The sequence below is a fragment of the Mustela nivalis genome (genome assembly GCF_964662115.1).
Source record: "Mustela nivalis genome assembly, chromosome: 17".
Lineage (NCBI taxonomy): Eukaryota > Metazoa > Chordata > Mammalia > Carnivora > Mustelidae > Mustela > Mustela nivalis.
This window is the reverse complement of record NC_139036.1, coordinates 22,645,434-22,662,596: the sequence shown is the minus strand read 5'-3', so window position 1 is coordinate 22,662,596 and position 17,163 is coordinate 22,645,434. Positions and strand designations below refer to the sequence as shown.

Sequence of the window (17,163 nt, the reverse complement as noted above, 5' to 3'; positions counted from 1 at the left end):
CTATCTTTCAGCCAATGGACATGCACTTAAGAAGTCAAAGGAGTCAGGACTATAGAATTCCAAAACTGGTAGTACTAATAGTACAAAAGACTCCTGGGATCCTGCTAGGATAGAAAACTAAAGAAAGACCAGAACTTTATTCCAGTAAGCCAAAGTACTTGGTCAAAACCCAAAATAAATTCAAAACCCAAATAAGAATTTAAGAGGACAGAATACAAGGAATTATGCAGACATTCTAAATAAAAAGAAAATAAAGATATTTTAAATATACCCCATCACACCAAAAAACCAAGGATAAACAGCAGGAAAAACTTGAGACTGAAGACACAACCACTACGAAAAAATCTTCTAATTAGTATGGAATTTTCAGAAGCCATTCTTCAAGAAAAGAAGCAATTTTTTAAAAAGATTTTATTTATTTGGGGTGCCTGGGTGGCTCAGTCATTAAGCATCTGCCTTCGGCTCACTCAGGTCATGATCCCAGGGTCCTGGGATGGATCCCCATATCAGGCAGGAAGCCTGCTTCGCCCTCTCCCACTTCCCCTGCTTGTGTTTCCTCTCGCTGTGTCTCTGTCAAATAAATAAATAAATAAAAAGATTTTATTTATTTGTCAGAGAGAAAGAGAGAAAGTGAGCAAACACAAGCGGAGGGGAGGGGGGGCACTGCTGAGCAGGGAGCCCAATGCGGGGCTCAATCCCAGACCCCTAGGATCATGACCTGAGCTGAAGGCAGATGCTTAACTGACTGAGCCTCCCAGGCATCCCAAGAAAAGAAACAATCTTCAAGAACAATAGGGTTTATTATTGAGGTAGGGCTACAATGTCAATTATGGCCTACTGCCATATGTTGACTGACATCTTCAAGAAGTCAAAACCATGAAGTGTCCATTTCCCCCCCCATCAGTTGCTTCCCCTAATATGTTCTGCCAATATCTGTGACTAGTAAAGACAATAGTCGATCTAGAATGTATGTCAATAAAAGATCCTTGAACACCAACTTCATTTTGCACAGATAATGCTGGGAATTTTGCTTGGTTTATAAGTTACTACAAATGACATACATAAGTCAGGTAGTTGATTATTCTACTTTGTGGCTATAGTACTATAGTATTTTTATCTTGATATTCCACTGAACTTTGGAGAATGAAATACATGGAATTTGGGAGTAGAGACATTTACAATTTTCCAAGTGCTGAAAGAACATGAGAACCAATGGAATACTCCCAGGCTACCACGGCTGAACAAATCCAGGATTCAACTAAACTGAGTAAGATCTGTCGGAGATGGTACAGAATAAAAAATATAAATGGGAAGACAGATTAAGTTTTGGTATATGACTTAACTTCTACTAATTTATGTCAGGGAAAAACAAGATTAATTTTGTTTTCTTGTAAAAGAATCTGACCACAGATTTTACAAAGTTTTACAGTGCAGGCATGACATACTGGTGTCTAGGGAACTTCTAAGTTTAATGGAACAACAGGATTATGCCTAATTTGAGATGAGAAATACATTTAAGTGATTTAATAATACCAAGCCTTGGGGGTAAACATAAAACAAAGCAATACCCCAATTTATTTTACTGTCTCTGGGAGTGACACTACAACATTCATAAAGATCCTAGGAGATGGAGTGATGCTGAAGCACTTAGCACACAGTAACTCAACACCTCTGGGGCCTAAAGTGCCTTGCTGGCCATTAAGCTCCAACATAGTTAGGTCTGTTATTTATTTATTTATTTATTTAAAAGATTTATTCATTTATTTGACAGAGAGAGAGCATGCGTGCACACAAGCAAGGGGAGCAGCAGAGAGGGAGGGGGAGAAGAGAGCCTGATGCAGGGCTCAATCCCAGGACACTGGGATCATGATATGACCTGAGCTGAAGGCACACTCAAACAACTGAGCCATCCAGTCAACCCTAGGTCTGATATTTTATTTTGAAATTTCTTTTTTTAAAAAATATTTTATTTATTTATTTGATAGAGATTACAAGTAGGCAGAGAGGCAAGCAGAGAGAGGGAAAGAGAAGAGAGAGAGATGGATCAATCTATCTTGGGGGGTTGAAATGGCCAATTCACTAGTCTCATGTGGATCCTAAAGACTGAAAAAGTTGTTTTTCAAAACAGGAAGGAATTCTTGCAACCCTCTGATGCTTCTGTGAGTTAAAAACACCTCTGTTAAGAGTACTGGCCTGCGACGCCTGGGTGGCTCAGTCGTTAAGAGTACTGGCCTAGCTATTGAAACGACTGGGTCAAAAGGAAAAAAAATTATGGGTGAGTGATTATTCAGAGAGAACTGACTAGTATTACCTATCTCCCTCACAACACATATTCTAAGGGAAGCTCTGTAGTATTTATCAAAGCCAATGTCACAATCAGATACCAGTAGGTTTAGCAGTGATAAAGATAGAGCCTTAATGGGAAAGATAAAGAAAAGGGTCAAGTTTTCTTCTTGGTTCATTCTTCCTTCCCACACAAACTCTGAAAGACCTGGAGGGCAAATTATTAAAATGTTCGGGAGAAAAGAACCAGGAAACCTCAAAGATGAGGCTCTGACTACAGCTTATACTTTACATAAAAAAGGCTCTGAGGATCCCAAGAACTCTGTCTAGGGTAGGTAACCAGACAAGGATCTGGAATAGAAATTGAAGCAACAGAAAGTACACAAACAAAGAACATTCTTAGTTCTATGTTTTAAGGTACTCCTTGGGCAAGAACAGACAGATCGGGTAAAGATTTGGGATCTCAGCTTCTAGGACGGACTATGACAGTTTATTTACAAGTCAAGATTGCCTAGATATGGAAATATAAATTACAGTTCAATCCTACAAGATATATAATTAAAAATGTGATTTTACAATTCAAGTAACAAAATGACCTAATTCAAAAGACAAACTTAAAATATAAGCAACTGCAAAAATGACATACCAGTTACTAAAATGAAAAATCATAAATAAATAAAATATCATTAAGTCAGTGTACATCCTATCTTAATCGATAGGTTATGATTTAAAATTTTGAGAGATAACAATCTGTTGTGGCAATTAAAAAAAATCTTTTTTTAAAACCAGCTTCATTTTTTAAAAAATCTAACATTTTTAGTTTTTGTATTCTCCCTAAAAGTAGTCAATGAATAAACAACTACCACCCAAGTTTCTCTGTCTCTTTAGAATGATACTCAACTTTCTTTAGTTTACATATCAAAGAAAAAATGGAAACACGCTGTCTAGCTTAGACAATATAGTCAGAACTTTTAGGGATTAGTTCTAGGTATTACATTTGAAAACATACAATAAATAGATTCTGTCCAAAGGGTCAAGTTTCTGAAACTCTTATGTGAAAAACGTATTTCAAGTATAAAGTTAGGAATACTTTGAAAGGCCTAAATATGGGGAAGGACAAGATGAAAAGATAGCCTCTTTCAGATTTGAAAACAATTATTTAGAAGAAATGTGATATTGTAAAGAACCTGGCATACCATCTAATATATAGTAAGTATACCATAAATATGAGTCTCCATCCCTCCTTATGTGAGGTAGTATGGTTAATAACAACTGCAAAAGCTACAGAAACTTTGATTCAACATGCAAGAAACTGGTAAATAAATAACAGTGCACACAACTGCCTTAGAATAACAGAGAGTCGCCAGACTGGAGGTATTCAAGATGAGGCTTAAGGGTTCTCTGCCACGGATGCTATAGAATCAGTAATTGCTTTTACATAGGAGTTTGGACCAACTGACCTTTAAGGTTCCTTCTAACTCCTTACAATACTGGGGTGATCACTAGAGAAATGATCACTAAAATTTTTTCCTCTTTCCTCAAGTGTGTCACTTAATGTAAACTGATAGGTTATCTTACCTATGAGATTCTTGCTCTCCTTTCATTTTCTCTACTTTTGATAACATATCATCAACTTTAAATGTTTTCCTGAAAGAAACAGATAAACAAAATAATCACTTCTCGACTGGGAAAAAAAAAAGATTATACTTTATTGTCACTGTAATAGGCAAGGTGGAAATCTGATTTTGATTATTTTTAATAAGATAAATTGTGGATAGTTAGCCATAACAATGAATACTACATTGAAACAGTGTATGTTATAATACAGCAGACAACCCTTCAAGTCCCATCTCAAAAGCTATCTTTTCCATGAAACCTTTTGTAATTAGTCCCAAACCAGAGTGATTTCCCCTTACCTATGACAACTGGCTTATATTTATTTTGACATAGAGTCTCATAAATGTGAACTTGCATAAATATTTTATTTCTTCTCCTAGACTATAAGCTCCTAAAGGGCAGAGACTGCTTTTCTTCAAGGAAAGCCACATCATTGTACCTTACATTTGAAAGGTATCAAGCATCTGTTGGACTGAACCAAACAAATGCAAATCACATATTTTGAAACATCCATCTATTTCTATTAAGTAACCTGACAAATATGTGGTAACACAACTACATAAAAATAAATATTTTATAAAAAAAAATCTGAAATAAACAAAACATCCTCAAAGATTATTAGCAATGGCTAAAGTTAAATGATATGTCATAATAAAGAGATGGCTATCAACCATCATGGAAAAATTATGAAGTGTAGGGGACATGCCCATCAAATCATAATAAAATTATTAGCTTTTAACTCCAGAACTTTAAGAGAAAAAGGTACTTTTTCCACAAAACAGAAACTTAAATTAAGAAGAACTCCCATATACTCCCAAGCAATTTAAGAATGGACTCTAAAACAAGCCTTATCTTAGTTCTTAAGGTGGTCTATTATATTAGTTCTACAGACAGAAGCTAAAAATCTAGACCCACATATGTTAACTGGAAATGAATATTTCTTCTCAACTCATACATTTTTTCAAACTTAAGACATGAAAAACTTAATGTACTCCACATAAATTACTTTGTAAACCTTGAATTCAGACACTAGAAATTACTATCAGGCTCATTTCCTCCTAACAGCTACTATACTCAACTACTATAATAAAAAATTATCAGTATAGAAATGTTAATGTAATTATATTACAGTAAAATACTAATAAGAGCAGAATTGATGCAATCTACAGTTCAGGTGAAAAATAGCCTCCGTTAACAAAAGATTGTTTAGGAAAAAAAAAAAAGCTTCTCTCTTTACCTTTAGAGTTACTGAAAACTTCAATATTAATGTTTCATCCAATAGAGCATAAAGGAAGTACTTTAGAAGGATGGCAATACATTTTCAATCTCCACAGATAAGAGAGAAGAAAGAAGAAAAATGTAGGATTATTTTAGGCTAGTTACAAAGAACTATCCAGTATAAATACTGAAATGTACTAATGAGGAAGGTTGTAAAGTTACTGGAAACTTTTAAGAATAATAAGTTTTTCTTTATGCAATGATTAAGAAGAAATCCTGTCTGTAAGAAAGAAAAGTTAAGACTGTAAGTCACAAGGTTCATCTCTTCCAACATTATGGAGGTGTGCATAGGAAAGCTGAGTGTTAACAAACATGTGAAATAGGTTAAGATAATATAGGCAACCCAGCCTTCTTTAGGAAAAAAAAAACACAAAAAACAAATCACATAAGCAACTATACAAAAGCAGTCTCACTCCCAGCACCAAGTATGTCTGTTCTTTAAAAAGATACTGCTACAGCAGCTCAGATTTAACAAGGGAAACCGTTATCAAAAGATCATCAAAAAGGATAATATTTTTAAAATTCAAGAAATTCAAGAAACTCCAGGAAATTTTCTTAGGAGGATTCACAAACAACTTACATGAACTCTAGTAAAATAGATTCAATTTAAGATGCCCTTCTCCTCACAAATATTTCCACTATATGAGTGTTGTGTTAGTTATAGAATGTGAATACTTCTATGAAGTGAAACTAAAGTACAAGGTGAGTTTAACAAACATACTAGAATTAATATCACAACGAACTGCATCACCTCAAAGGGAGTGACATATTTATTCCAACAATGAATATTATGCTGTTATAAGAGTAAAAAAGGAGTCCCAAAACATTTTGAGCAAAGGATAGATATTAAAAGCGATTTTATAAAAGGAGTCCCAAAAACATGTTTAACAAAGCCCACACCATTAGGCTAAATTCACCACCTTCCAAAGCCACCAGCTACTTTGAAAAGAACAGCACTCAACTGAGGATTTGCAAGTTGTACAATTTGTTAAAAATTAATTTCAATGTCTTTTATAAGCCAGGCACATGACAAAAGCATTAAGTGATTCCTAATGCATTTTTGCATGGAATAAAAACTATGGGATTTCTATGTTTATTGCCTAGTAAACAGCTGCAAAGCTCCCCCGAAAGACAATTTTTTGCCTAAAAAGCAATAAATTAAGAAAAGTAATTTCTTCTACCAAGCTTTTAAACCTGTCTCTACTTATTAGCAGACAACAGAAATGTATCCCACAAGGAGAGAGTCAAATAGTCTGATAAACAAACATGACAATAATGAACTTAGATTTTAAACGTATTTTTTTAATTTATGGATTAACTCATTATTTTGAAAAAACGTAATCACTTAAAAAAAAATGTTTAAGTAACCTCTACACCCACAGGGGACTCAAACTTACAACCCCAAGATCAAGAGTCTCGTGCTCTACTGACAGCCAGCCAGGCACCCCCAAACCTAATCACTTTTAAATAAAAATCAGGCCACATCCTAAATGATAACCAATCTTCCATATTAAAAATACTAGAGGAAAAAAGTTAAGTGCTACTTAATCAAAATCTCCTAGTTTTATAGAATAAATCAGAAATCAGCACACCATGAACCACAGGCCAAATCCTGCCTACTGCCTGTACCCAAACCACAAGCTAAGAATGACTTTTATGGATAAATACGTGCAATTGATTTGAACAGTAACTAAACCCCAATTAAGGTAAATGCCATCTCTTCCCACTGCACAAAAATGAAAGAGTCTCACACTTCTCACTAGCAGGCATATTTTACAAAGCATTGTACTCAATTATTAGATTTTAAATTTTATCAATAAAAAAAACTGTGAACTTTTTTTTCTTTTTGTGTAAATATCTACTTACATTCTAACTAATAATCTTAATTCTGCCTCCTGGACCTCAAAGCCTAAAATATTTACTATCTGTTCCTTCACAGAAAGTCTGTTGAACCTCGGCATAGATCAAATAATGACACAGACAGGCAAAGAGCTGACAAATTTAATTCTGTTGCCTAATCCATCACCTTCTTCTCCTAGTTATTTAGGCTTTTGGCAAGCTTCACCTATTAAATGTAACACACACGAACACACAATCGCTTACATACACTCTCTGTTCAGAAAGATTACCAAAAGACAAATAGTTTTAACATTTCAATCCTTCAAAGTACACCTACATATATATACAAAGCTAAACCAAGTCTTGCCATAGAAACATGATGCTTACTTAATCATCAGTAGGAGGATCCAAAGGAGTTTGGTTTCAGAGTCTATTGGGATAGCTTAATGGTTTTAGTGAGTCAAGATTAACAATACCAAATGCTTAATACAAGCTCTTTCCTTTAAACTTAAAATTGTTCATTTGATATACTCAGTCACCTTGCATGTAGGATAAGAAACTAGCATTCCATAATTACATATGGTTAAATATTGCATGTTTTAAACAAAAATAAGCTCTGATCGACACCCCCAGAGTCCACCTGAAAACTAGATAATTAAGACTTCTTGTTTTTTAAGAACATTCAGTCTATGGAGTTCAGAAATATTTCCTCTTCTAGAAAAACCACCACCAAAGACATAAAATGAGACTTTCTGAACCTATCATTATGGAAGCAAATTCTTCGTTGTTACAACATATAAGAAATATTTAAAAATTAACTTAAACTTATGTATTGAGGATAGTTTCCCTGAGCCCTTTAATATTTAAATCCTCAGCTTTTTCAAACTTGAAAATACTCATAGCACAATATAAAAATATTATTCAGTAAAATTACTTCATTCACTCCACTACTGTATCATTTCTACTAGAAAAAAATTGGTAATAAACTAGATTTTAAAAAATGATACTATTAAAAATCGCTTGGCAACCAATTCAACCAGCCACTTTTTCATATTTAATCTTTAATTATAAACAGTACCTTAAAATAAAACTTTAACATTGTCTGATCAACTCAAAATAAGATTCATAAAAATGTACCTTTTGATGTTTGTTCTGGAGTTTCGATGAGACATGTAAGTAAGAGTCCTGTGCAAAAATATTGGCTACAAAAGAAGGTTTCAAAATATTAAAATTAAATAGGCAAAATTCTAAGAAAAAAGTAATATTCATTAATTTTATTGACTACTTACAGCTATAAGATTTCGAGTTCGAAGAAATCTATAGATCTGCGTTGGTTCTAGGTAACAGGAAACAAAAGGATTACTTAAGTTCTCAAGAAAATAACCAGTCCAGCCAGTATTATAACCAATATAAACCAATCACCTGTATGAAAATCATGTACTAAATAGTGACATCAAGAAAATTAGCATGCATAGTAACATCAAAAGACATTCAGTCTATGGCATATATTCACAAAACTCAATTACATTTATTTTAAATTTAAGGTTCTCTACTATCTCGTGCTTAAGCCTTGCCATTTCTAAGGAAGCTACCTTTTAAACTAGTCTGTATGTAGAACTGAAGACTAATTATATTGATTTAATTAAGCTAACTGAAACTATAACCCATCTCCTCCCAAAAATGAGCTGAAATGAGGTAGCTGGATTCAGCAGAAGAATTTATTGATACTAAATAACAGAATAAATTTTCACTTTTTAACTGGTCTTTTAAAAAATTAGTAGTAAGCTGAAATAGAATCAAACAGTTTTGCAGATGTCCTAATGAAGGTATAATGAAAGTCAGCCAATACTGAAAGAAATGAGACACAGACTATACCTAAAATTTCCAATAAATATTTAATTATAATTGAAGTTTTTAATCTATTTTGTTCAATATAAATATGATCCCAATATGTAAATACTAGTTTAACATATATTTTTAATCAACAAATCCCTAGGCTTTTAAAAGCTCTTTGGTTAAAATTCATTTGCCTTCAGAAATAAAAAAATATATATATTTTATATACAACAATACCAGTTCCTTTAATTTAGTAGTATCACATTTCTTTAAATAAAGAAGTATCAAAAGGAACTAAAGATAACTTACTACATCAGTATATGTATCAAAGCATTTTAACTTCCCAGAAATTAAGATCAATATTAGAGAAGAATCAAGTTGTTTTGTGATAAAATCTAGCACTTAATGACAGTTTACTCCTCCAAGGTAGACTCATGAGAAAGCAAAAATAGCTTAAACTTTCTTGGCAGCTTTGTCTCTGCATCACATTTAGAAAGAAATGTTTAAATTTCCACTTAATCTTCAGTTAGTTTAGTTTTAGTGTCAAATACATAAAAAAGAGAGAAGATAATTTAGAAGGGGTACAAACATATACGTTTATTGTCATCACTGCCCTTCAGTTCTCCATTTTTCCAATTTAAAGCACTCCAGATTTTTCAAAGTAGATTAAGCAAAAGTAAGACTGTGAATCTCTCAAGCAGGTTCAATATTCGTTTCAATAAAAACTGAAATTCCTTGTATTAAATTCCAATTAGAATTTCAAGAAGCACTAATAAGAGAGAATGAAAGAAGGGTATTAAACAACGTAATACCTCTTTTCAAGCACAGCTGATACCAAGCCTTTAACATATGCCACGGTAAAATTGTAAATAACGACATTCGGCGGTAAAGCCGAGTTTTTTCAAGTTCTTGTTATTTAGCTATTAGCGATCATCCAAATTACAAAATGTACACAAAAGCAAGAAGGAAAACAATCACGATTTAATACTCATTAAAGGACAATTGAGATTATTTACAGTCATGATGTTTTTAATAAATTCTATTGTTTGTTTCCAGACACCTTGCCTTCCTTTCAAATCAAGTCATAGTTCTGCTCCTGAAACAAGACCTTTAAAGCCAAAACTGACACAAGAAAATGTTCTGGAATTAAGACAAGTAACAACGGGCAAAATTCCGTGGCAGTCTCAAGAGTAGACACTCTAAGCGCTACCCGACTCAGTTTATGTACCCATGGAATGGGTGGATAGAATTGAAAGGTTTCAAGCATCCAAAGGTGCCATGTTAACGTGCAGCACCAAGTTAGTGCGAAAGCATTTCAGGCAAATGACAATTGGGTCGGTTTTCCTGCACTCCTCTCTTAACAAGCTTTATTTGACTCCTCAAAACGTACAACCGAAACCCTTGTACTTCCAGAGTAAGAAAAGACAGGAAAGAAAGCAAGAACTAGTCTCGGGATCTGACTGCATCCTCAGTCCAACTGTAACCTCCCCATCTAAAAGCCTCATCTTTTAAACGTGGGGCCCCACTGCCCAAGCTCTCGGGTCAATCTTCGGGGAGTCAAGAACCTCACCTGCACCCCCAGGTCCACCTCCCCCTAAGGCCCTACCTGGACTTCGGACCCCCTTGCCCATAATCCCTCAAGTGGGAACAGCCCCCTCAATTTCTCCCTCCACTCCCAAATCAAGTCGAGTCCCGGCGAGGAAGGGGGGCCCAGCACGAGTGTCCCGGCCCCCTAATGCGGGAAGAGGGGGTATTCCTGCCCTCAAAGCCGCAAACACACTCACTCTCAAAGGCCTGGAGGAAAAGCTCGTGGTCAGCCTGGACGTGCTCCATTTTCGGCTTCTTCACCGGTAACACCGCGGCCCCCGCCGCTGCCGCCGCGGAGGAGGAGGACGAGGCCGAGTAACTGCCGCCTCCTCCACAGCCCCCGCCGCCGGATTTGCCGCCCGACGCCGTCGCCGCCGCCACCGCCGCCGAACCCCCGAAGCCGCCTCCCCCGGACCCCGCGCTGGGCCCCGAGCCGCCCCCTCCCCCACCGCCGTGCTTCTGAGGCGCCATCGCGGTTCCTGCCTCCTCCCCCCGCCAGCTACCCGCCGGGCGGCCCCGGAGAGTAAGCGCCTGCAATACCAACCGCTCGCCCCAGCAGGCTCCGGCGGACCGAGGGGGGAAGGAGGAGAGAGGGGAGGAGAGGGGAAGGGAAGGGAGGAGGAGAGGAGGGAAGGAGGGAGGAAAAAAAAAGTGTCTCCTCCTGAGAGCCCCGCTTCGCTCGGGAGGCCGCTCACCCTAGCCTGGCCTCGCTCCGCCCACTTCCCCCGCCCGGCGTCCTGATTGGCCGGCGGGAGCGCGCGCCGCCCGGCCGCCCAGCCCGTTGGCCCGCGGATTCTCCCGTCAGTCACGCGGAGGCGCTTCTCGCGGAGGCGCGGCTTGGTTGGCCCGTGCGCGCTGCCGATCGCGGGCCCGGCCGCCTCTTTGAACTGAATTCGCGGGAAAATTAGGGGTCGGAGCGGCCTTCCTGCTGGCCCCGGTGCATTGTGGGGAGAGAGGGACCCGGCGAGCGGCTTAGGGAGCCGTTTCTCGCCTTCTGAGCGTCGTCAGTCACCGCCCCCAGGGGGGTAGAAGACCCCTGAAGAGAGGCGGGCCTCTGAGGAACTGGGGGCGCGGGGCCTGTGAAACGAACGGAGATACATTACGGGTCATCGAGTCTCTAACTTCGCGGGAAGGGGCCTGACTGGGAGATGGGTGGGTCGTTTTTCGGTAAAGGGGCTCCCGGGACGGGGATCGCGTCCCCGATCCTCTAGCCACCACGTGCCCCGAGCCACCCCTGGCCGAATCCCAGCCCGCAAAGCCCTTGAGCGGATGGGGGGCAGCCCGGGGGCTGCGGCTGCAGCTGTCGGACGCGACCGGGCTCTACCAAAGAGAGCGGTTTATGTGTAACAATCACCTATAAAATGAGGAAAACTATTTTTGGTAGGTGATTTGAAGCTTCAGGATCGTTACTGAGAAAGTCGTGGCTTACCGACTGCTGGAAGCAAGACTTAGATACTTGAACTCCCCCCCTCCCCGCCCCCCCCAACTCCCCCCCTCCACCCCGCTTCAGCCCGCCGGGCACCATAGGAGTGGTCGGAGGGGTAAACTGATTTCTTAAAAGTACGTATAACCTCGAGAACCTATTCATCTTGCGCTGAAAAACTTGAGGGGGAATCCGTTGTTTTGCCCGTCCTGCTTAAAAAGACAGATGCAGAGGCCCAATTTAGTCCCCTCCTACAGACAGGGTTGGAGTTGAGCTAATACTCAAAAGATTTGAATTTCAGGTTGGACAAGGTGATCTCTGAGATGTTCTAGCCAATTCAAATACTGTGATCTTATATTCCATTAAAAGGAAACATTATCTTCCAAAGTCCCAGTCTGCAAACACAGAACCGTTTCATAACTTCCAATAACATTTTTCAAATGTCTACTTTGGGACCTTTATAGAAGTTAACTGCAAACACTGTTTACAAAACAAGTGTCTTTGGAATGGTTATTCAAGCTGTTTCCAAAACTGGTGTCTTTGGAACAGTTATTCAGACATCTGAAGTACCGCTTTTATTTTGTTTTGTTTTGTTTTAAAATTCTATTTATTTGACAGACAGAGATCACAAGTGGGGGGGGGGGCGCCGCGAAGCAGGCTCCCAACGCGGGAAAGGAGCTTGGGGCTCCATCCCAGAATCCTGATCCAAGGGCAGAGGCTTTAACCCACTGAGCCACCCAGGCGCCCCTGAAGTACTGGTTTTAATCGAAGCATTAGCTACTTAAGAAAGTGAACTCTACACATGATGCGTTTAATATAAAATTTGGCATTTTAGGAACACATCTGAAATAAGGTATACCTGTTGCTGATTTTTAAGTATAGCCTATATTTTCAGTCAGATAAGAAGTTCAGAATGCTCTTATTTGTTCTACTATTCTGTACTCTCTGCTACTCTCTACTTCCAAAAAAAAAAAAAAAAGTGTTTTGAATCTCATTAGATAAGTCACAAAATACCAAGTTATAGACCAGAAGGCTATTATATTAACAGTAAATATAATCAGCAAATGATTCCTCATTTATATAGGGTTTTCTCTTTGCCAGGGAGTGTGGGGGACAGGTACAATCCAAAAAAAAAGGAAGTCACAGGTTATCATCCGTCTTTGAAGAACAGAGAAGTAGAGCTAAGGAAGTCAGGATGTTTTAAAGCGTCTTTCCCATGAGAACTCCATGTTAGTGTTCTTGGCCTTGGCATGGGCCTGGTTTTAACAGACAGTAGTTAACCAGTACTGGTCATGAGGATCCAAGCCAACCATGCTGTGGAAGAGGCATAGTAACCAGTTCTCTCTTTTTGTATTCTTTGTCCTGAATGTATGTAGAACACTGAAAATACCATATTACCTGGGACGAGGTAGAGTTAATTGATGAGTTACCTTTTTGCTCCAGAGGTCATCACCCAGTTGGTTGTTTCTGTGGACAGCTAATTTATTTTGTGTTGTTATTTCTTAATAACAAGTGTGGGGTGACGTTTGTTTTTTAAACTTGTCATGCCAATTCACCATCAATGACATATGTGTGTTTAGTTCCCTACTTCATATGGAATTTGAATTGCTTTCCAGGTTTCGTGTGTTTTAGCCTTCAGGACATATCCACAATTGAGCTGTGAACTCCTAAAAAAGCAAAGGCCCCATTGTCCTTTATACATATATATGAGATATGATAGACTATATATATATATATATATATATATATGTATATAAAACCTAGTATAACATTAGATTTGTGGACAAGGAAAGAAGAATAGCAACTGTTTTAACCTTTATAATTATCAATATGCCTTTATATACATTATCTTACTTTTTCATAATGATCATATGAAGCTGGCATTATTTTCATTTTCCAGATGAGGAAATAGGCTCAGAGAAATTACATGTTCATTTAGTAGCAGGGCTGTGACGAACACAGCTTTTTAAAATGCAATTCCTATGCACCTTTGCAATCAGAAGAAAGTTATTCTTAGTACCTCAAAAGTTGACTTTTTTTTTTTAAAGTTGGTTTTTAAAATCAAGGGCACCTAGCTTCTCTTACAAAACAGGATTGTTTTGTACTCCTCCCTATTGTGCACTTTTTCATTAGGGCCCCCAATCTTCCTTACACAGACTTTTGTGCTGGGATTTTTAACCTTTCTAATGCCATGGACCCCTTTGGCAGTCTGTTGAAACCTATGGACAGACCTCTTCTTTTAAAAATGTACAAAGAGGCGCCTGGGTGGCTCAGTGGGTTAAGCCGCTGCCTTCGGCTCAGGTCATGATCTCAGGGTCCTGGGATCGAGTCCCGCATCGGGCTCTCTGCTCAGCAGGGAGCCTGCTTCCTCCTCTCTCTCTCTCTGCCTGCCTCTCTGCCTACTTGTAATCTCTCTCTGTCAAATAAATAAAATAAAATAAAAAATTTAAAAAAATAAAAAATAAAATAAAAAATAAAAATGTACAAAGATGGGGTGACCGGGTGGCTCAGGGAGTTAAGCATCTGCCTTCAGCTCAGGTGATGATCTTAGGGTCCTGGGATCAAGCCCCAGGTGGTGGTGGAGGGTGTCCCTGCTCAGTGGGGAATCTGCTTCTCCCTCTACCTCTGCTCCTCCCCAACTGCTCAAATGTGCGCACCCTCTCTCCAATATAAATAAAATCCTTAAAAAATGCATAAATAGGGGCACCTGGGTGGCTCAGTGGGTTAAGCCTTTGCCTTCAGCTCAGATCATGATCTCAGTGTCCTGGAATCAAGCCCCGCATTGGGCTCTCTGCTCAGCAGGGAGCCTGCTTCCCCCTCTCTCTCTGCCTACCTGTGATCTTTCTGTCAAATGAAAAAAAATGCATAAATAAGGGCGTCTGAGTGGCTCAGTTGTTAAGTGTCTGCCTTCAGCTCGGGTCATGATCCCAGAGTAATGGGATGGAGCCACTGCCTGCTTTGCGGGAGACCTGCTTCTCCCTCTCCCACTCCCTGTGCTTGTGTTCCTTCTCTTGCTGTGTCTCTCTCTGTCAAATAAAGTCTTTAAAAAATGCATAAATATATATCAGATTATGAAGAAAATCAATTACAAACAAACCAAAATAGTAAAAAATTAAGTTGTGATGTAGGTGCTTTTTTTTTTTCTTTTAATTAAGCATTATGACCAATGTGGGCCTCTAACCCACAACCCTGAGATCAAGAATTGCATCCTCCACTGACTGAGCCAGCCAGGTAACCCTGTAGGTCCTTCTTTTTAAAGGTACTAAATAAAATCTAGCAGCAGATCCAATCTAATAACTATCATTATTCAGAGTAATGATGAGGACAAATAATATTTTGAGATACCTGCAAGAACTGTAATTCGATATGGAAATATTTGTAATTTCTCCTGGAAACAAAGCCACAGGCACTGCTAACATGTTAGTGAAATCACTAACATTAGTAGTTGAAGGAAATACTAATTTCTGTTAGAGACTCCTTGAATCTGATTCAAGTTAACCCTGTGGTGGTGGTGGTGTTGTTGTTGTTTTAAGATTTATTTAATTTAGAGAGAGCAAGTAAGAGAGAGAACACTAGCTGGAGTATTGGGGGGCTGGGGAGAGGCAGTGGGAAGGGAAAAAGCAGACTTCCCACTGAGCAGGGAGCCCAATGCAGGGCTCCATCCCAGGACCCGGGGATCATGACCTGAACAGAAGACAGGCACTTAACCGGCTGAGCCACCCAGGCACCTCAAACCCTGTGTTCTAGCACCAAATCTTTTTCTTTCTATTTTGCTCTAAGATCTTGAGTGCAGGGATGTTGGGCGATTTGTCTTAATAACTCAGGTGTCTCTGTGCCTGGCATTGAATAGGGGCTTATCCAATGAGTTTGGATGAATAGGATAGACAGTGCAAAATTTATATTGTTATACAAATAACAGTAATAATGATTGAGTGTTTACTGTGTGCCAGGCGCTATTTTAAGTTTTTTTAAAACTTTAAAGTTTTTTAAAAACTTTAAAACTTAAAACTTAGGAAACAGTGCCAAGATTTGTTAAATAATTTGCCCAAGATAAGTAATGGAGCTGGTATTCTAACCTAGACAGCCTGTCTCCAGAGCCCTCACTCTTGACCATCATGCCATGAAACTAAAGTTTTAGAGATATAAGATACTGCACGTGTCATTTCTAGGTCAAGAAAGATCAGTAAATATTACCTCTGATCTGCTGAGATAATCATCAGTACTGAATGCATTTGCTGAAAAATAATCTAAATATCAGCTTTCCTTTTTTAAAAAAAAAGAGTTTATTTATTTATTTGACAGAGGGAGATCACAAGTAGGCAGAGAGGCAGGAAGAGAGAGAGGAGGAAGCAGGCTCCCCACCGAACAGAGAGCCCTAAGCGAGACTTGATCCCAGGACCCTGAGATCATGACCTGAGCTGAAGGCAGAGGCTTTAACCCACTGAGCCACCCAAGTGCCCTCAGTTTTCCTTTTTAAGTTGTACAGTGTCTACCTTCTGTCCACCCCATCACCTTAAGATTGAGTCCTGAGACTATTAAAATAAGCCAATAAATGCTATATCAGAAAAAATATGTATAAATCTCTAGGAAACTAAAAAGTTACATTTGTTGATAAGTTCTTAGAGAAAAGGGCACCTGGGTGACTCAGCTGATGCTAAGTGTCTGCCTTCGCTTCAGGGGATGATCCCAGGGTCCTTGGGATCAAGCCCCACAAAGGTTCCCTGCTCAGTGCAGAGCTTGCTTCTCCAACTGCCGCTCCCTGTGTTTGTGCTCTCTCTCTCTCGCAAATAGATAAAATCTTTTTGAAAAGTTTTTTGGGAAATATGACAAATTTGACTTTAATAAAAGAATGACCTCCCCAGTAAAAATAGCAATAACCAGGGTGCCTGGGTGGCTCAGTGGGTTAAAGCCTCTGCCTTCGGCTCAGGTCATGATCTCAGGGTCCTGGGATTGAGCCCCGCATCGGGCTCTCTGCTCTGTGGAGAGCCTGCTTCCTTCTCTCTCTGCCTGCCTCTCTGCCTACTTGTGATATCTCTCTCTCTGTCAAATAAACAAATCTTTTAAAAAACAGCAATAACCTTCCTTTTTTCTCTCTTTGAGAGTAATTTTATTTATTTATTTATTTGAGAGAGAGAGACACAGCGAGAAGGAACACAAGCAGGGGAGTGGGAGAGGGAGAAGCAGGCTTCCTGTGGAACAGGGAACCTGATGCGGGGCTTGATCCCAAGACCCTGGGATCATGACCTGAGCCGAAGGCAGATGCTTAATGACTGAGCCACCCAGGCGCCCCCATTTATTTA

The 17,163-nt window shown here is 39.0% G+C and overlaps 1 protein-coding gene across 2 annotated transcripts in view; it reads right to left on the bottom strand.

Annotated features, from left to right (window-relative positions):
* The window catches only part of SUZ12 (SUZ12 polycomb repressive complex 2 subunit), a 43,507-nt gene extending 32,345 nt beyond the window's left edge, over window positions 1-11,162 (bottom strand). The window contains exons 1-4 of one of the 2 annotated variants that reach the window (XM_082707341.1): window positions 10,638-11,162; window positions 8,307-8,353; window positions 8,155-8,219; window positions 3,862-3,930 (exon numbers count right to left, since the gene is read on the bottom strand). In XM_082707341.1, the coding sequence (XP_082563467.1) occupies window positions 3,862-3,930; window positions 8,155-8,219; window positions 8,307-8,353; window positions 10,638-10,911 (455 nt within the window). In that variant the 5' untranslated portion in view covers window positions 10,912-11,162. The remainder of the gene's footprint in view (window positions 1-3,861; window positions 3,931-8,154; window positions 8,220-8,306; window positions 8,354-10,637) is intronic. The other variant, XM_082707342.1, reaches the window with a different exon arrangement.
* Between the last annotated feature and the right edge of the window lie 6,001 nt (window positions 11,163-17,163).